General features: G+C 40.4%; 1 protein-coding gene across 5 annotated transcripts in view; it reads right to left on the bottom strand.

Moving 5' to 3' along the window:
* gstcd (glutathione S-transferase, C-terminal domain containing) overlaps positions 1 to 19,834 on the bottom strand; it is a 230,140-nt gene that overhangs the window by 192,422 nt on the left and 17,884 nt on the right. For 4 of the 5 annotated variants that reach the window (XR_012098605.1, XR_012098606.1, XM_073042489.1 and 1 more), the window contains exons 4-5: positions 12,273 to 12,527; positions 6,479 to 6,572 (exon numbers count right to left, since the gene is read on the bottom strand). Coding sequence is in view for 3 of the 5 variants with exons in the window: in XM_073042489.1 (XP_072898590.1) it covers positions 6,479 to 6,572; positions 12,273 to 12,527 (349 nt within the window). In the remaining 2 variants the exon portion in view is untranslated. The remainder of the gene's footprint in view (positions 1 to 6,478; positions 6,573 to 12,272; positions 12,528 to 19,834) is intronic. The other variant, XM_073042492.1, reaches the window with a different exon arrangement.

Below are 19,834 nucleotides of genomic sequence, written 5' to 3'. Positions count from 1 at the left end.
TTTGCCCGTTCTTTCCTGTTTAGTTGTGTGAGGGGTGGAGGTTTGGGGGTTGATACTCTTGTTGCACTCTGCTAGTTTTTTTTGTGTGGGGAAAGCAGGGTTTGAGATTGATGCTCGTTACATTTTGTGCAAGGGGAGGGGGTTCGGGGGTTGATGATCGAGTTGCTGTTCTTTTTCGTGCAGCGGGGTGTGTTTGATATTTCTCTGAACAACTTTCATGTTTTTCTTTGTGTTTTGGATATCTGGGAAAAAACGATTTCAGAACTGCATGTAGATACATACTTTGTTTATTAATGAACCTTGAAACTTTGAACCAGAAGGTGGGGATGAATTAAAAATGCCTAGGTAGGGGGTTCCAAGATTTTGACTCATTCACAAATAGAACAGTGATATAGTTCCTTGTGAAGAGGGAAACCTGCTGGTAGTAGCATTCTCATGCATCTGCTGCTCTCATGCAACAGAGGTTGGGGATTTAGGATGTATCACTGAAGTTTTGTTGTGTAAGTTTGATGGGCAATATGGCTTACTCTTTCTACTTATGTTTCCTTCTGAACAACATCTTGTAGTTGGTACACTCAACAGACATAAGGTGCTGGTGAAGAGAGTGTACATGTAAACCAAACCACCATATTTCTACGTTTAATAATACTTGGTTTTACTGTACCTCAAACATGGTGACATAAACAAATTCTTAAGCAAACAAATAAAAAACACAAAATGCTGGCAGAACTCAGCAGGCCAGACAGCATCTTCAGGTTTCGGCCCGAAACGTCGACACTACCTCCTCCCATAGATGCTGTCTGGCCTGCTGAGTTCTGCCAGCATTTTGTGTTTTTTATTTATTTCCATCATCTGCAGATTCACTCGTGTTGTCTTAAGCATACAATATCAATCTATTACAGTGATTCCTAACGGGGCTGGTACCATCCCCCAAAGGGGTAGTTACATGTCCTAAGGGGAAGTTAGGGGAAACAGAAGTCATCAAGGGGGGGCATTCAAGATTCTTGAGGGGGGATGGTAAGTGGCACCCTGACTTGCAGCACAAGACCTAACCAATCATGTCAGCTCGCTACCATCATCAGCATCCCAGTTTGTATTAATTTTTTTATTTTAATTTAGCACCATTAATGATGGATAAATATGTATGGCACAATCTCAATGAGTCTGAAGGCAGGTAGGCCTTGAATTCTAATCCTGCTAAGAAACAGAACTACAGAAAGTGCATCAGTACAACGTTATATACCTGGAGTATGGTTTTATTCTGTTCCCATCAATCAATGACGCCTCATGTGTCTTATTTGTAATACAGGTAGTCCCCGAGTTACGAACCTCCGACTTACAGACAACTCATACTTACGAACCGAAGAAGGAGAACGCCATCCGCCATTTTAGGTCGGATCGTGACACCGTCTGCTATTTTAAGTCGTTGCCGTTGACACTGTGTTGAGTATTTAACTTTGTATTTGGCTTAAATTTTTCTTAATAAGATTCACCCTGACACCCCGCTCCCCCCCACCCCGTTCCAGTCGGCTGGTGGTGCAGTGAGATCAGCACCGGGCTCGAGAATGGAGGTTTCCGAGTTCGATTTAGTGACAGACCGCTCCCGTGCCGGGTTGATGTCGAGCTCGCAACTCGACCTCATTAAAAAAAACACTGCCGCCTCCAGTTTAAATTCCCACGTGGAATATTGTGGAGGATCAAATACCCAAACCCAGCACAGCCCCCACTTGTCCCATTTAACCTATCTCAGTGCGGTGGAGTTTAGGACCCGGGGAATTCAGTGTGGTGGTCCTTAGGACCCAGCGGCCCTTGGGAGCCAGTGGAGCTCCTGACCCGCTGCCCTCAGTGTTTCTGTTCCATTGATGGGAAGCAATTGCGATTGAAAATAAAGTGGAAATAATAAAGCATTTGGAAAGAGGTGAAACGCCATCGGTCATTGGAAAAACGTTAGGCTACAGTTGGTCAACAATCGGAACAATTTTAAAGGATAACAGATAAAGTGAGAATAATGGAGCATGTGAAAGGCCCTGCCCGATGAAAGCAACAATTATTACTAAGCAACGCAGTGGTTTAATTATTGGAACACATATGTTTCTTAAGTGTCTTATATACATAGAAAGGTAAAATATATACTATATACTAAGACAAACGTTTGACTAACTGACGCTAAATAATACCGGACTGTTCCGACTTATGTACAAATCCGACCTAAAGACGGACTCAGGAACGGAATTCGTACGTAACTCGGGGACTGCCTGTACTGTACTGTCTAATGAATCCATCAAGATTGCAGGAACACTTCTGTAAAAGACACTCTGAAAAAGCTACTTATGGTATTACTCAGCTCCAGAAGATGAAAGAAACATTTGAACAGTGTTGAGTACCAAGAAAGCTAAAAATTACCTTGATAGTGGACTCACTGCTTCTTATAACATTTCCAAAATGATAGAAAAGTGTAGAAGATTAATAATGCTTGCTGTATCAGAAGTGCTCACCATTGTTCTCAAAATGAGTGCCAGTATTTTAATATCAATTCCTCTGAGTAATATCTCTGTAACTCATCGTATTGAAGAAATGGGTGAAGACATTGAGTATCAACTATGCACAGAGCTACAAAAATCAGAACTTGGGATATAACTGGATAAGTCAACTGTGCAAGACAACAACGCATTGCTAATGGCATATGTATGGCTTAACAGAAATGGAAAAGTTTATGAAGAGATTCTCTTTTTAGTAAAAAGTTTTTTAAAAATATTAAAGGAGAATCAATCCACAATGAGCTCAAAATGTATACTGAGGATAAATGAATTCCAATTAGGAACATGATTTCTTGTGCAACAGATGCAGCACCATATATGACAGGTCACCAAGCTGGTTTAGTGGCATTTGTGAAAAAAGTCATTCCAAGTCTATTTGCAATCAATTGTGCCTTAGCCAGCGACTTTTTTTAAACCATGACTTTTTATTATCTGAACGGTATAGAGTTGGGTAAGGGAGTAATACAAAGAGATCTCGGAGTCCTTGTTCATCAGTCACTGAAGGAGAATGAGCAAGTGCAGCAGGCAGTGAAGAAGGCTAATGGAATGTTGGCCTTTATTACAAAGGGAATTGAGTACAAGAGCAAGGAAATCCTCTTGCATTTGTACAGAGCCCTGGTGAGACCACACCTGGAGTATTGTGTACAGTTTTGGTCTCCAGGGTTAAGGAAGGACATCCTGGCTGTAGAGGAAGTGCAGCGTAGATTCACGAGGTTAATTCCTGGGATGTCTGGACTGTCTTACGCAGAGAGGTTAGAGAGACTGGGCTTGTACACGCTGGAATTAAGGAGATTGAGAGGGGATCTGATTGAAACATATAAGATTATTAAGGGATTGGACAAGATAGAGGCAGGAAATATGTTCCAGATGCTGGGAGAGTCCAGTACCAGGGGGCATGGTTTGAGAATAAGGGGTAGGTCCATTTAGGACAGAGTTAAGGAAGAACTTCTTCTCCCAGAGAGTTGTGGGGGTCTGGAATGCACTGCCTCGGAAGGTTGTGGAGGCCAATTCTCTGGATGCTTTCAAGAAGGAGCTAGATAGGTATCTTATGGATAGGGGAATCAAGGGATATGGGGACAAGGCAGGAACTGGGTATTGATAGGAATTGATCAGCCATGATCTCAAAATGGCAGTGCAGGCTCGAAGGGCCGAATGGTCTACTTCTGCACCTATTGTCTATTGTAACATCTGCTATCACCAAAGTTAAAACTCATCTGTTAAATAGCTGAATATTTCACCAGTTATGCCAAGATAATGACGAAGTGTTCGGACATTTGCTTCTTCACACCGAAGTGCATTGGCCATCAAACAGCTGCTGCTTAAAACGTCTTTTTAAATCTTTTTGACACTCTGGCTCTTGGTCGACAAGAGCTTGGGAAACAAGATTAAACTTCTATGTGGAGACATGGAATACCTAGTTGATCTGTATGACAAAATGTAGATTGACAAAGAATGTTCTCACAGTTTCCCTGCATGGAAAGTATGGCACTCTCTCTCACAGACGGTGATTTGCAAGAGTACTGTAGTCACTAAAGAAGGATTTCCAGAGTCGATTCAAGGACTTGAATAATCGGGAAATTCCAGACCGCATAATTAACCCATGTCTTTACAATGTGGAAGACATGAAGAGAGCTTGCAAGAAGAAATTATCAAAATTCACAGTGATGATGAAGCAAAAATGCTTTTCAAAATTGTCAGTTTTTGTGATATGTGGCTACACTGTCATAAAATGTTTCCTAGTCTTTGTTGAAGAGCCAAACTGCTCTACATTGCATTTCCATCCCCCTACCTCGTTGAAAGAGGTTTCAGTGCAGTGAACCACATACTCGGAAAAAACAGAAACCACTTAGACTTCAGGCTTTTGCTGTCACAACTCCAAGCAGTTATTTCAACTCTTGCAAAAAACCATCAAGTTCAAGGATCACATTGATGTCAAAGCACACACGGTCTGTGTAAGCTAGGTTTAAAGACAAATAAAAATTTAAAGCAGAATCATTTTTCTCCTGTTAGCATATGGTAGAAATGATTTTACGCTATGGGGGCACCAGGAAGTATATTGTGCCTAAGGGAGGTATTGGCAAGTATGAAGGTGCTTTAAGGGGGTGTTGGCAAGTATGAAAGTGCTTTGGGGGGGGCGCTGAGCTTAAAAAGGTTGGGAAACACTACTATAGTGTAAACAAGACAGTCTACAAGCTTCATTTTGAGATCTTGTAATGCCTTTGTGGGACATTTATCTTACTCTGAGGAATAAAATTCCCGATTGATTCTAAAATATGTTTTCAAAGTGGTAGTAATCGGAATTTTTTTTAGATATTATTGCTGTCAATTACAAAGGGTGAGCTTTTGAGTTAATACAATGAATTGAATTAACTCTATGCTGCACTATGTAGAACAATAGTCACTTACTATGTTCATACATAACCTTAGACCTGGGCTAAAAAAGGGTGGGAAACACTGATCTAATACATTTTCATTGATCGGCTCTAATCTTTCACCTAGGTCAGATAGATGTAAGTAGTCAGGCACAGAAGAGGGTGTAAGGTTCTTTTCAAATTACATTTAGCTGAATATTCTACTTTACTTAAATGCTCTTCATTCTGATCATGCTAACATTCTACCTGCATTCATACCACTCAACATATTTTAAGTTATGGTGAGTGTAAAGAAACTGAAAAAGGTTATGTGTCAGCTGTATTCTTGAATCCATCAGCTATCTCTCTCATTGACGACTATCATTTTGCTACTAAACTAAATTATTATTAAAAAGTACAGGAACTGACCCTAGGTCCACAATCTCTCCCCACACACAACCACTAACCACACACTGCATGGAAGTGGAGAGAATTAGATAGCAGATAACATTTGAGGTAGGAAGGAGATTTTATTTTGTTATTTTCAGATAGTATCAGAGCCTGCAGCAAGTATGGCAGGTACCTTGTGCCCAAGCACATAACGTAAATGCTTCAAGCTTCAAGGTGGAATTCAAATGTAGTAATAAAATATCTATGGAGGTCAACAGGTCAAAACACCACTATATCATTCCTCAGGGTCTACAGCTGGCTGAACTATGCACAGCCAATGAATTATAAATCAGGAATATCTCCAAACATGCAGTACAAGCAAACAATTTAACCTTTCATCAGATAAAAAAGCAGCATTTCAGGCTAAGTGAACTCCGTATCGTAAATTAATATCCTTGGGTAGATTTTAATGACCCGGATCTGTGCAGTGCAGGTGGTTCAAAATGACTGTAAACAGTATTTTCTTCATCCACAGCATGTTTGCCACTGTTGCTGCTTTAGCTGCTGGCTAATATTGTTGACCGCAGGTCATTAGCAGGCTAGCAGTTGGATCTTATTAATATTTACGTGGGAGTTCAATTAAATCATTCACAAATGACACTCAAAAGAATTAACTCATTTTTCACAAATTATAACCAAAATATTGGAAACCTATCCTCAATAAAATTTAACTGGTAGCAATTTTTACAGAGAAAATCTGATATCAATCATTGTTGTAAGGCCAATTTACAGACCATAACTGCAACTGTAAGCTGTCCACCGCTGCTTGGGAAAGAAAATGTCAGAAGGCTAATAGCAAGAATAAAACTCAGCCATTCACCTTCATAAGTTTCTCTAGGGACACAATGCAATTCAAAAGCAAGTCCAAATTCTTGCAAAATTTATACAAAAAAAACCCTGAGAATTCACGTCATTTGATGATGCTTCCAAAATTCAGAAGACTTTCTAAAATTAGCAAGATTTTGCATATTTATTTAATAACAACTATCAGAAAATTATGGAGAAGTTCTGATTCTCTGATAAGACCAGCAACAGTTAAAGAAATGACAGAACATGACCTGAACATGCAAGGCAGCTAGTCAGAGCCAGAATATTCAAACAATACTGAAAAGGAAAGAAAAGCACAAAGTCTGATCTTACCTTCTATGGGATGAGCAGATGAGGGAAGGCTGCTCCAATTCTGACTCAACAAGGGAAAAGGGTGAGGGGTGAATCTTGCTGAAATTCCATTCTCCTATATTTAGAAAGGAGACATCTATTATTTTTTTAATAAATGTCATTTCTCAATGTTACCATATTGCAAAGAGAGCTGGACCTTTTAATTGAAAGTTGGGAAATAACTGAAGCAGGGAAAGTTATGTTTGGATTGTGCATAGAAAAGGGCAACAGAGAACAGTATCCTGTGGCACTACTACATCCTAAAATCTGCAGCTGAGAATACGCTAATTTTCTCAATGGTGAAATAAGCATAGGAGTTGAATCAAGTTAAGACCATAAGACTATAAGAATTAGAAGCAGAATTAAGCCATTTGGCCCATCGAGTCTGCTCCACTATTCAAACATGGCTGATTCTTTTTTCTCCCCCTCCTCAGCCCCACTCCCTGGCCTTTTCCCTGTAACCTTTGATGCCGTGTCCAGTCAAGAGCCTATCAAGCTCTACCTTAAATACAACCAACAACCTGGCCTCCACAGCCTGTGGTAATAAATTCCATGTTCACCACCCTCTGGCGAAAGAAATTTCTCCACATCTGTTTTAAATGGACACCCTTCTATCCTGAGGCCATGCCCTCTTGTCGTAGACTCCCCTGCCGTGGGAAACATCCTTTCCATATCTACCATGTTTAATCCTTTCAAAGGTTTCAATGAAATACCCCCTCATCATTCTAAACTTCAGCGAGTACAGACTCAGAGTTATCAAATGTTTCTCATATGATAACCCTTTCATTCCCAGAATCATCCTTGTAAACCCTCCTCTGAACTCTCTCCAATGGCAGCACACCTTTTCTTAGATGAGGAACCCAAAACTGTTCACAATACTCAGCATCACATCCCTGCTCTTGTATTCTAGACCTCTTGAAATGAATGCTAACATTGCATTGCACCAACTCTACCTGCAAATAATCCTTTAGGTTGTTCTGCACAAGGACTCCCAAGTTCCTTTGCATCTCAGATTTTTGGATTTTCTCCCCATTTAGCAAATAGTCTGCATATTTATTTCTTCTACCAAAGTATATGACAATGCACTTTCCAACATTGTATTTCATTTGCCACTTTCTTGCCCATTCACCTAATCTAAATCCTTCTGCAGCTTACCTGTTTACCCAACACTATTGCGCCTCCACCAATCTTCATATCATCTGTAAACTCGGCAACAAAGCCATCTATTCCATCACCTGTATCATTGATACACAGCATTAAAAAGGAGAGGTGCCAACACCAACCCCTGCAGAATACCACTAGTCACTGGCAGCCAACCAGAAAAGGATCCTTTTATTCCCACACACTGCCTCCTACCAAACAGCCAATGGTCTAACCATGCCAGTAACTTCCCAATAATACCATGGGCTCTTAACTTGGTAAGCAGCCTCATGTGTGGCACCTTGTCAAAGACCTTCTGAAAGTTGAAATATACAACATCCACTGCATCCCCTTTATGTATCTGACTTGTAATCTCCTCAAAGAATTCCAACAGGTTCGTCAGGCAAGATTTTCTGTTAAGGAAACCATGTTGACTTTTGTCTTATCTTGTCCTGTGTCACCAAGTACTCCATAAGCTCATTCATAACAATTGACCCCAACATCTTCCCAACCACTGAGACGAGGCTAACTGGTCTAAAATTTCCTTTCTGCTGCCTTCCTCCTTTCTTAAAGAATGAAGCAACATTTGCAATTTTCCAGTGCTCTGGCACTATGCCAGAGTCCAATGATTTTTGAAAGTTCATTACTAATGCCTCCACAATCTCTATCGCTACCTCTTTCAGAACCCTAGGGTGCAGTTCATCTGATCCAAGAGACTTATGTACTCTCTTAGATCTTTCAACTTTCTGAGCACCTTCTCCCTTGTAATACACTCACTTCTCTTCCCTCACGTCCTTCGACATCAGGTACACTGCTAGTGTCTTCCAGACTGAAGACTGATGCAAAATACTCATTTACTTCATCTGCCATCTCCTTGTCCTCTGTTATTGTTTCTCCGGCCTCATTTTCTAGCAGTCCTATATCCATTTTCATCTCTCCTTTATGATTTACATACTTGAAAAAGTTTTTACTATCCACTTTGATGCTGTTTGCTAGCTTTGCTTCAAATTTCATCTCTTCCCTCCTACTGACTCTTTTAGTTACTTTTTTAGTTAAAGGCTTCCCAATCCTCTATCTTCCCATTAATTTTTGCTTTGTTGTATGCTCCCCTTTTGCTTTTACATTAGCTTTGACTTCCTGTCAGCCATGGTTGTATTATTTTACCACTTGAGTATTTCTTTGTTTCTGGAATACATCTATCCTGCACTTCCCTCATTTTTCTCAGAAACTCATGCCTTTGCTGCTCTACTGTCATCCCTGCCAGCATATCTTTCCAGTTTACTTTGGCCAAACCCTCTCTCATACCACTGTTAAGGTTCCATTATGGCAGATGGAGCTTAATGCAGAAAAGTGTGAGGTGTTGCACTTTTTGAGGACAAAGAGGGTAAGACTTACATAGTGAATGGTAGGGAACTGAGGAATGTGGTAGAACAAAGAAATCTGGAAGTATGGATCCATAATTCCTGAAATTGGCATCACAGGTAGATAGGGTCAAAGAGAGCTTTTGGCACATTTGTCAAAAATCAAAGTACTGAGTACAGGGGTTGAGATGCTATGTTGAAGTTATAGAAGACATCGGGGAGACCAAATTTGGAGTATTGTGTGCAGTTCTGGTAACCTACTTACAGGAAAGATATCAATAAGATATTTAGAAATATGCAGCCAGAACTTGAGGACCTGAGTTATAGAGAAAAGTTGAATAGTTTAGGATTTTAATGCCTGGTGCGTTAGAGAATGAAGGGAAATTTGAAAGAGAAATACAAAGTTATGAGGGGTATAGATAGGGTAAATGCAAGTTTATTTTTCCCACTGAGGTTGGGTGAAAGTAGAACGAGAAGTCATAGGTTAAGAGTCAAAGGTGAAATATTTGAGGAGAACCTGAGGGGGAACTTCTTCACTCAGAGAAGCTGGTGCAAGTGTGGAACAAGCTGCCAGAGAACTGGTGGATGTGGTACAATTTCAACATTTAAAAAGGTTTGATAAGTACCTGGGTGGGAGGGGAATGGAGGGCTATAGTCCAGGTGTAGGTAGATGTGACCTGGCAGCATAAAAATATGGCACAGTTTAGATGGGCTGAAGGGCTTCTTTCAATGCTACAGTGCAATATTATCAAACCTTTTAGTTCCCACTTTACACAATATCTTCAGATCACATCCCTCTGTCTCAGCAAAGCTTATTTCTACCATTAGAGAAATTCCATTAATTACAATGTGTCTCTTGGGATCCATGAACCCTAAGGTGTATCAGAGCCAACAGAATACTTTTTGTCATGTAGTTACTGTAAAGGAATGCACCTCAAACAGCAATTTAAAAAATGATTTAGCTTCTTTTAGATAGTTCAGGAATAAGCAGTGGTCAACTCGCAAGGGAATTCATATATATATTTTCTTAAAATAGTAAAATGGGATCTTTTATATCTACTGGATAAACCTCAGACTAAGAATCTGAACTAAAAAGACTGACAAGGCAGCAATCTCTCAGTACTACCCTGGTAGTTTGATGGGATTGAAAGCCCTGCAAGGAGACTTAAACCCATAGCATCCCGAATCAGAGTATTATCTTTTCAGAGAAAGTAACAATGGAGAAGCAAATTTACCACAAACCATCAGAAGAAGAGTTAAGAATTTAAATGTGCATTCTCCACTTGCCATGGAAAAGTATTTATTCCAAAGTTGGGGGTCTCTGTGAGACTCCAAAAACAACTTTACTATTTACCAATTCATTTCAAACATAACAATTTTAATATCCATGCCATGGGAAAATGATCTCCAGAATGAATTTCCTATCATTTTCATCCAACAACATTCTCTTTTAGTTGTTCTCTCACCAATACTTTCTAATAGAAGTATTAATGATTCACCTTCTTCCATCCAGTCACCAGAAAAGGATTTTTGAGCTGGTACAATAAACAGCCGGTCTTAACAGTTAGGAAGTAGGCTTCTCTACACTCTAGCATTATTTAAAATTAAATTAAATTTAAAACTAAAGTAACCTGTGAATGGAGTAAGACTGGAGACACTTGATTCTAACAGCAGCTGTCAAAGTAACGAGTTGGTCTTACAAACAAACACAATACCTGTGCCTTGTACCAGAACTTCCACTCTCAGCTTCTAAATTTAAAGATTGGATAAACTATGGTAATTTTCTTTTGAACACAGGTGATAACGGGGATTTAACTGAGGTATGTAAACTTATGACAGCCCCGCAGAGAAGAGGAAGGATCTTTTTCCCTAAGCATTGGAGTTAAAAACAGGGTGCAGAGAACAAAACTGGTGGAAGGATTGAGAGGGGAGTTGAGGAAAAATAAATCATCCAAAGGATAATTGAGGTTCAGAACTTACTACCTGAAAGATAATAGAGAGGAACACATCTTACATTTCAAAAATTATTGGATGTGTACTTCCAATAATACTCAATAATACTCTATATCATACTCAAATATAATATATATAGTGTTGAGGAATGGGATAAGACTGGGTATATGACTGGGCAAAGGCATGATGGGTCAAATGGTCTTCCACTGGAATCATACATTTTCTATGATTTCTAAACAGTACATCACAGTGGGAAACAGAAACAACACTTGGAAGATGTAATCATGAGCAGGAGTTTCCCCCTCCTCCTCCCACCCCCTCGTTGCCCCCGCCACCACCACCACCACCACTGTTATTCAGCTTTACTTTCCTGATCTTTCTCAGCTACAGACAGCAACACTTCACCGGCAAATCTGTTGGGGTTGTCTACTGCATCCAGTTACTGCATCTACTGCATGCCCACTTATACATCTACCACTCTTCCATAGGCACTGAAATACTACTTCACACCTCTATCAGCTCAATGAATGAATGACCTTTATCAACTTTCTCACCTTCAAACAATAGCTTCTCAGAATTCATCTGACCCAGTGACTTGTCCACTTTCACACAAAAAAATTATAACCTCCATTTAATAACACCTTAATTTTCCTAATGGAGATATGGTATTGAATAATAATATCTAGAATATGATTTTAAGATCTGTAGATTAAACTATTTGAGGGCATCTTACAAATATTAAATGGATGCTAGCCAAGTATCAAGTTTATATGCATACAAAATATAAATCTGTTATCCAAATTATTGTTAATCTCAAAATTCTAATCCTCATTTTGAAATCCTTCACACTTCTATGTAGATGTGATGCTGTCCTATTGAATACTGAAGCCTTGATCTAACTTGGGATTATTGTCGATACTCCATGCCCTCAAGTTTCATCATAACAGCTAGATGTTTCTACAATGGTGCCTACTCTCCAGAATTATATCCACACCTTCCATAACCTATGTTTATATACAACAGTGTTCTGCAACTTGAAAACATTAAATTCTCATCATACATTTAAATTTACAGCTGACATACATCATTGATGTTTTACATCTCAAATCCTTCCAGTATTCCCTATGGAATCTATATGAATGTCAGCCAATATCACTGGCAACTATCAGGGGCTCAGTTGTTCAACTAACTGATCGTTACAAAATTATTTTAAATGCAAAACAGGTTTACAGAGTAATAAATATTCTTAAGCTTTTGTTTATGCCTACAATGTAAAATATGGCAGCTAGGACATCCCAAAAACCATAAAAATATTGAGTTACTTCAAGCTTGTTCATGGTGGGTCTTGGGCCACCTCGGAAATGGGGGTCTGTGGTTTCAGTATTCTTGTCCTTACGATCATTGGAGCTTGGAATCAGCATGCTGGAAGAAGGCAAAGTTGCAGGAAGGTTGAGAAAATGAATTCCACAACTGACAGCAGCTTTCTTCACTCCAGATACTTCCTGTACACGTCGGTACCAACGGGAGAGCAAAGGCAAAGCTTTCAGCATCTGTTCTTGACGGTCCCCAAGAGAATCCTGATCAGGAAAAATTCAGAAGAAGATAATGTGACTTTGTACATAAATCAAAGATGTCTTCTCACGTAGCAGTATGACATTGTAAGGGACTCTCACAGATCTGAATATTGATAGTACTAAACTGGAGACGTGCTCTCCTCAAGAGCTGTGCTGTGAACAATCCTTTCACAATCACAGAAACAGTCAGTTCCTAGCTCTAATACCTCTGGATTTACACAGTAAGGTATGCATCTGCTAAAGTGTGTGAAACCCAAAACCAAGAAAAAAGGTCCTGTATTACTTGACCCTAAAACTTTACCACAGAGCCTAATTTTAACTCACTCCCTCTTTGATCAAAAGTGAAATGCTTGTTAAACACAAAGTAGGTAACAAAATCTGCCCACAGACACAACATGGGCTAAGCAGAGATCATACAAGACATTCATCAAGAAACACACACAAAATGCTAGAGGAACTTAGCAGGTCAGGTAGCGTATAATAAATAGTTTATGTTTCAGACCAAGACCCTTCCTCAGGACTTGACCAGAAGCTCACAGTGTCATGATAAATGCTCAACTGTCAATGACAAACTGATACATATTCCATATCCTGGTCTGTGCAATAATGAGATTTGACTGCAAAATATAACCATGCCAAAACTTTTACTGCTCTCAGATTCACATTGTCAAAATAAACCGTGTTCAATAACTGCATGTGTCACTGTTAGTTCTGCACCTAGTATTGAATCCATAAGCCCACAGTGGCACAGGCTTAAACCAATCTCAAAGGTGCAAAATCAGCACATGGTTTGGAACCATGGAAGTTCCAAGCCTTCCTGGTAGTGCTCCCCAACTCTTCCAGCACTACATTGGCAACTGCCTTGGTGCTGCTTCATGCACCCATGCTGAGCTTGTCAATTTCATCAACTATGCCCCTAACTTCCACCCTGTCTTAAATTCACTCAGTCCATTTCTGAAACCTCCCTCCTCTTTCTCTATCGCTCTGTCTCCATCTCTGGAGACAAACTGTCAACCAACATCTTTTATAAACCTACCAATTCCCACTGTTATCTTGACTATAACTGCTCCCACCGTCTCCTGTAAAAATACTATTTTCAGTTTTCTTCATCTCTTCCACATCTGTTCCCAGATTACAGCTTTTCTTTCTAGGACATTAGAGATGTCTGCTTTCTTCAAAGACTGCTGTGGACCTTCCTTCACTATTGATGTTGCTGTCACCCACATCTCCTCCATTTCCCAAATATCCATGCTCACCCCATCTTCCTGCTGCCTTAATAGTGATAGAGTTCATCTTGTCCTTATCTACCACCCCATGAGTTTCCACATCCAACACATCATTCTCTGCAACTTTCGCCATCTCCAAAGGGATTCTAGTACTGATCATATCTTTTCCTTCCTCCCCCTCACTGTTTTCCACAGGGATCGCTCCCTCTGTAATTCCCTCGTCCATTCATCTCTTCCCACTAATCTCCCTCCTGGCACTTATCCCTGCAACTGACCAAAGTGCTACACCTGCCCAATCAAATCTTCCCTCACCTTATTTCAGATGAGGCAACACTTCACCTAAAATCTGCTGGAGTCATCTTTTGTGTCCAGTGCACCCAATGCAGTCACCTATCACATTCCAGTTATCCTCCTTCCCCTCCTCACACCTTTTTATTCCGACATCTTCCCCCTTATTTCCTGTCCTGAAGAAGGGTCTCGGCACAATATGTCGACTGCTTATTCATTTGCACAGATGCTGCCTGACCTGCTGAGTTGTTCCAGCATTTTGTAGTTCTGCAGCAGTAAGGGATTTCGTTTTGTGCCTTCCACATCCTCAGCTGTTTCCAAGGGAGTAGTTCTGCTAATTGGATATCTGCTTCAAGCCTAAAATTCTGGAACCAAAGTATATTATCAAATTGGCAGCGGCATATCAATATTATAACAGTGATTTCATTTTAAAAATATGCATTAGGGTATAAATTGTTTTGGGATATATTGAGGTTATGACAAGAGCAGTCCAAATGCAAGATCTTGTGCTTCCTCACACAACACATGGCAATGAAATGCCATCACTAAGTTAAGCAAAACTGCAGGTCAATTTACACTCAGCAGAGTTCCACAAATAACTACAAACGATTGCAGTATATAATCTGCCCTTGAATGTGCTGGTTGTGAAACTAATGTTAACTGAGGTATCAGCTAAACATTCAGAAGTACCATATTGTGTATGATCTGCTCAGTATAAAATACTCCTAATATTTATCCACCAGGTACTCATAACTAAAGAACGAACGGTGGTCTCAGGAAGGACACTCATTCATTAGAAATTCTGAAAGGACAATTTAAAGTTATAAAATAACTTCATTTTTATATCATTAGCAGAATAGTTAATGGCAAATTTGTTCATTAATGCAACTGAGCCTTTGTCACTAGTTGCATGGTGACTATAAGAAAACTCACCATCAACCTTCTATGGCTTATGACATAAGTGTTAATGGAATAAATTTAGGACAGCAGAAAGATGCAATGCCGTCAGCGGATTAAAATCTTCAGGCATCATATATTCAGTTTCTAAAGCACTGAACAGAGATAGATCCAATCCATAGCAGGTGTAGTACAACAGGCCCCTAATCACAGAGTAAATTTCCCTGGATGGATCATCAATTAGTCTACACATTCTTTTTTATTTTCCAGTGCTTGTTTCTATGACAGCTGCAGCTTCTCCCCAACTCTTCTCCCTACAACCAGGGACCATATCTATATCTTTTCTACTCAACATTTACTGTTTCACCAAAACCTTTGAAGGAAGTGATAACCTTTTCATTTTGTTCCAAATTGCTTTTGCTTAAAAGGTTTACCTTTCCCTTTACATTATCTTACTGCACTGTTATCTGTGGAAAAAAAAAGATATCCGCAGGATGCTTAAGAGTCTCATGCATTCCATTATCAAATACTTAGCTAGTCTGGATTCCATAAAAGTTGTAAAAAGGCTAAAAGAATGGGGGGGGGGGGGTTGTTGGGAGCAATGCCATCACTGTGCTCCAATGAGCTGACTTTACATGAAAATATGGAGGATCAATTTATTTTGTTGAGCTCCTAATAAATCATATGCTTCAGATTATTGAGAAGTCAGATGCCACATACCCACAACAATATGCTGCTAAACTGCAAATTGTTAAAAAATAGACTTGGCATACATGATAGATTTACAGACAATAGACAATTGGTGCAGAAGTAGAGCATTCGGCCCTTCGAGCCTGCACTGCCATTTTGAGATCATGGCTGATCATCTACTATCAATACCCAGTTCCTGCCTTGTCCCCATATCCCTTGATTCCCCCATCCATAAGATACCTATTTAGCTCCTTCTTGAAAGCATCCAGAGAATTAGCCTCCACTACTTTCCGAGGCAGTGCATTCCAGACCCCCACAACTCTCTGGGAGAAGAAGTTCTTCCTTAACTCTGTCCTAAATGACCTACCCCTTATTCTCAAACCATGCCCTCTGGTACTGGACTCTCCCAGCATCTGGAACATATTTCCTGCCTCTATCTTGTCCAAACCCTTAATAATCATATGTTGTAATCAGATCCCCTCTCAATCTCCTTAATTCCAACGTGTACAAGCCCAGTCTCTCTAACCTCTCTGCGTAAGACAGTCCTGACATCCCAGGAATTAACCTTGTGAATCTACACTGCACTTCCTCTACAGCCAGGATGTCCTTCCTTAAGCCTGGAGACCAAAACTGTACACAATACTCCAGGTGTGGTCTCACCAGGGCCCTGTACAAATGCAAGAGGATTTCCTTGCTCTTGTACTCAATTCCCTTTGTAAGAAAGGCCAACATTCCATTAGCCTTCTTCACTGCCTGCTGCACTTGCTCATTCATCTTCAGTGACTGATGAACAAGGACTCCTAGATCTCTTTGTATTTCTCCCTTACCTAACTTTACACCGTTCAGATAATAATCTGCCTTCCTGTTCTTACTCCCAAAGTGGATAACCTCACACTTATTCACATTAAACGTCATCTGCCAAGTATCTGCCCACTCACCCAGCCTATCCAAGTCACCCTGAATTCTCCTAACATCCTCATCACATGTCACACTGCCACCCAGCTTAGTATCATCAGCAAATTTGCTGATGTTATTCTCAATGCCTTCATCTAAATTGTGGACGTAAATCGTAAACAGCTGTGGTCCCAATACCGAGCCCTGTGGCACCCCACTAGTCACCACCTGCCATTCCGAGAAACACCCATTCACCGCTACCCTTTGCTTTCTATCTGCCAACCAGTTTTCTATCCATGTCAATGTCTTCCCCCCAATGCCATGAGCTTTGATTTTACCCACCAATCTCCTATATGGGACCTTATCAAATGCCTTCTGAAAATCGAGGTACACTACATCCACTGGATCTCCCTTGTCTAACTTCCTGGTTACATCCTCGAAAAACTCCAATAGATTAGTCAAGCAATCTTGGTAAATCCATGCTGGCTCGGCCCAATTCTATCACTGCTATCTAGATATGCCACTGTTTCATCTTTAATAATGAACTCTAGCATCTTCCCCACTACTGATGTTAGACTGACAGGTCGATAGTTCTCTGTTTTCTCCCCCCCCTCCTTTCTTAAAAAGTGGGATAACATTAGCCATTCTCTAATCCTCAGGAACTGATCCTGAATCTAAGGAAAATTGGAAAATGATTACCAATGCATCCGCAATTTCCAGGGCCACCTCCTTTAGTACCCTAGGATGCAGACCATCTGGACCTGGGGATTTGTCAGTCTTCAGTCCCATCAGTCTACTCATCACCGTTTCCTTCCTAATGTCGATCTGTTTCATTTCCTCTGTTACGCTATGCCCTTGGCCCATCCAAACATCTGGGAGATTGCTTGTGTCTTCCTTAGTGAAGACAGATCTAAAGTACTTATTAAATTCTTCTGCCATTTCTCTGTTTCCCATAACAATTTCACCCAACTCATTCTTCAAGGGCCCAACATTGTTCTTAACTATTTTCTTTCTCTTCACATACCTAAAAAAGCTTTTACTATCTTCCTTTATATTCCTGGCTAGCTTGCATTCGTACCTCATTTTTTCTCCCCGTATTGCCTTTTTAGTTAAGTTCTGTTGTTCCTTAAAAATTTCCCAATCATCTGTCCTCCCACTCACCTTAGCTCTGTCATACTTCCTTTTTTTTAATGCTATGCAATCTCTGACTTCCTTTGTCAACCACTGTGGCCCCTTTCCCCCCTTTGAATCCTTCCTTCTCCGGGGGATGATCTGATTTTGCACCTTGTGCATTATTCCCAAGAATACCTGCCATTGCTGTTCCACTGTCTTTTCTGCTAGGATATCTGTCCAGTTAACTTTGGCCAGCTCCTCCCTCATGGCTCCATAGTCTCTTTTGTTCAACTGCAACACTGACACCTCCGAGCTGCCCTTATCCTTCTCAAATTGCAGATAAAAACTTATCATATTATGATCACTACCTCCTAATGGCTCCTAATTTAAAGACGGAACCTTTTGCAATCAATTCCAGCAAAGAGCTTCAAAGGAAGAGATTCATAAACATACTTTTGGCGAGAAGCACCTATTTGGAATGTGCACTGTGCAGGGGTTCACATTACAAGAAACATTCTAAACACTAACCCCCCCCCATCCTAACGGACTTTACTATTGCCTTTTTTTTGGATTCTGTGCAAGCTCAGAATGCATTCTCTTAGCAAAAACAAGGTAACCCCACTGGACATGCAATGTGTACTAATCTCCAAACTTAAAGATTCAAAGTCCCCTCAGCAAAAATGCATTGGTCTCTGTGCAGCAATCCAACCAATCCAAATACCCCATCCTCTCATCTCAGTGTTATGGATGAAGAGATCATGTGTAACACATGCACATTTGCTGATGATACACAACTTGGTGGCAGTTTCAGCTCTGAGGAAGATATAGAGTCTTCAGGAAGAACTGAATTATGAATGGATGACGATACAGCAAATGAAGAATAATCTGGAAAAATGTAAAGTCATCCACATTGGTAAAACAAATTCCTTTATAGGTGGTGAGAGATTGAAAGGTGTGCAGAAAGACATGGACATCCTCACAAAGGCTGATATTCAAAAAGGTAGGTAGGTAAAAGGTTTATAGCAGAAAAATACATGTACCACCAGACACCTTGCTTCAATTACATGTGGTCTTAGTGAGATCATTGTGTATGCATTTAATCTCTCCAACTATGGAAGGATATACTAAAGAGAGTGCAGTGTGTTTCCTGTCAGGGTGAGTTTGGCACTCGAGGAGAGGTTAAGAACGCAGAATATAGAACATAGATCAGAACAGCACAATACAGGCTCTTTGGCCAACAATATTGCCTTGACCTTTTAACCTGCTCCAATATCAACCCTTTGCAGACACATAATCACCCATTTTCCTTTCATCTATATGCCTATCTAATAGTCTCTTCTATGTCCCTAATATATTCTGCCACCCCTGGCAGCTTATTCCACGCACCCACCACTTTGTGTAAAAAAAAAACCTACCTCTGACATTTCTCCTAAAACTTTCCTCCATTCACTTTAAAATTATGCCCCCTTGTATTAGCCATTTCCACCCTGGTAAAAAGTCACTAGCTGTCCACACTATTAATTGCCTATTATCACCTTATATACCTCTATGACGCCACCTCTCATCCTCCTTTGCTCCAAAGAGAAAAGCCTTAACTCACCTATCCCTTCCTCATAAGACATGCTCTCTAATCCAGGCTATATATTGGTAAATCTCCTCAGCACCCTCTCTACGGCTTCCACATCTTTCCTATAATGAGGTGACCAGAACAAAACACAATATTCCAAGTCTGGTTTAACCAGAGTTTTATAGTGCTGCAAGATTACCCCGCAGCTATTGAACTCAATCCTCCGGCTAACGGAAGCCAACATAGCATACGCCTTCTTAACCAACCTACCAACTTGCGTGGCAACTTTGAGGACTCTATGTACGTGGGCCTCAAAATCCCTCTGTTCTTCCACACTGCTAAGAATCTTGCCATTAACCTTGCAGTCTGTCTTCAACATCAATCTTCCAAAGTGTATCAGTTCACACTTTTCTCATTGAACACTATTTGCCACCTCTCAGCCCAGCTCTGCATCCTACAACATCCTATTGTAACCGATGACAACCTTCTTCACTGTCCACAGCACCAGCAACCCTCATGTCATCTGCAAACTTACTAACCCACCCTTTCTTTTCCTCATCCAAGTCATTAATAAGAATCACAAAGGCCAGGGGTCCCAGATCAAATCCCTGCAGAACACCAAGGGTCACAAACCT

The sequence above is a fragment of the Hemitrygon akajei genome, chromosome 4 (genome assembly GCF_048418815.1).
Source record: "Hemitrygon akajei chromosome 4, sHemAka1.3, whole genome shotgun sequence".
NCBI lineage: Eukaryota > Metazoa > Chordata > Chondrichthyes > Myliobatiformes > Dasyatidae > Hemitrygon > Hemitrygon akajei.
The sequence above is the reverse complement of the archived record's forward strand: the minus strand, read 5'-3'. Positions and strand labels throughout refer to the sequence as shown.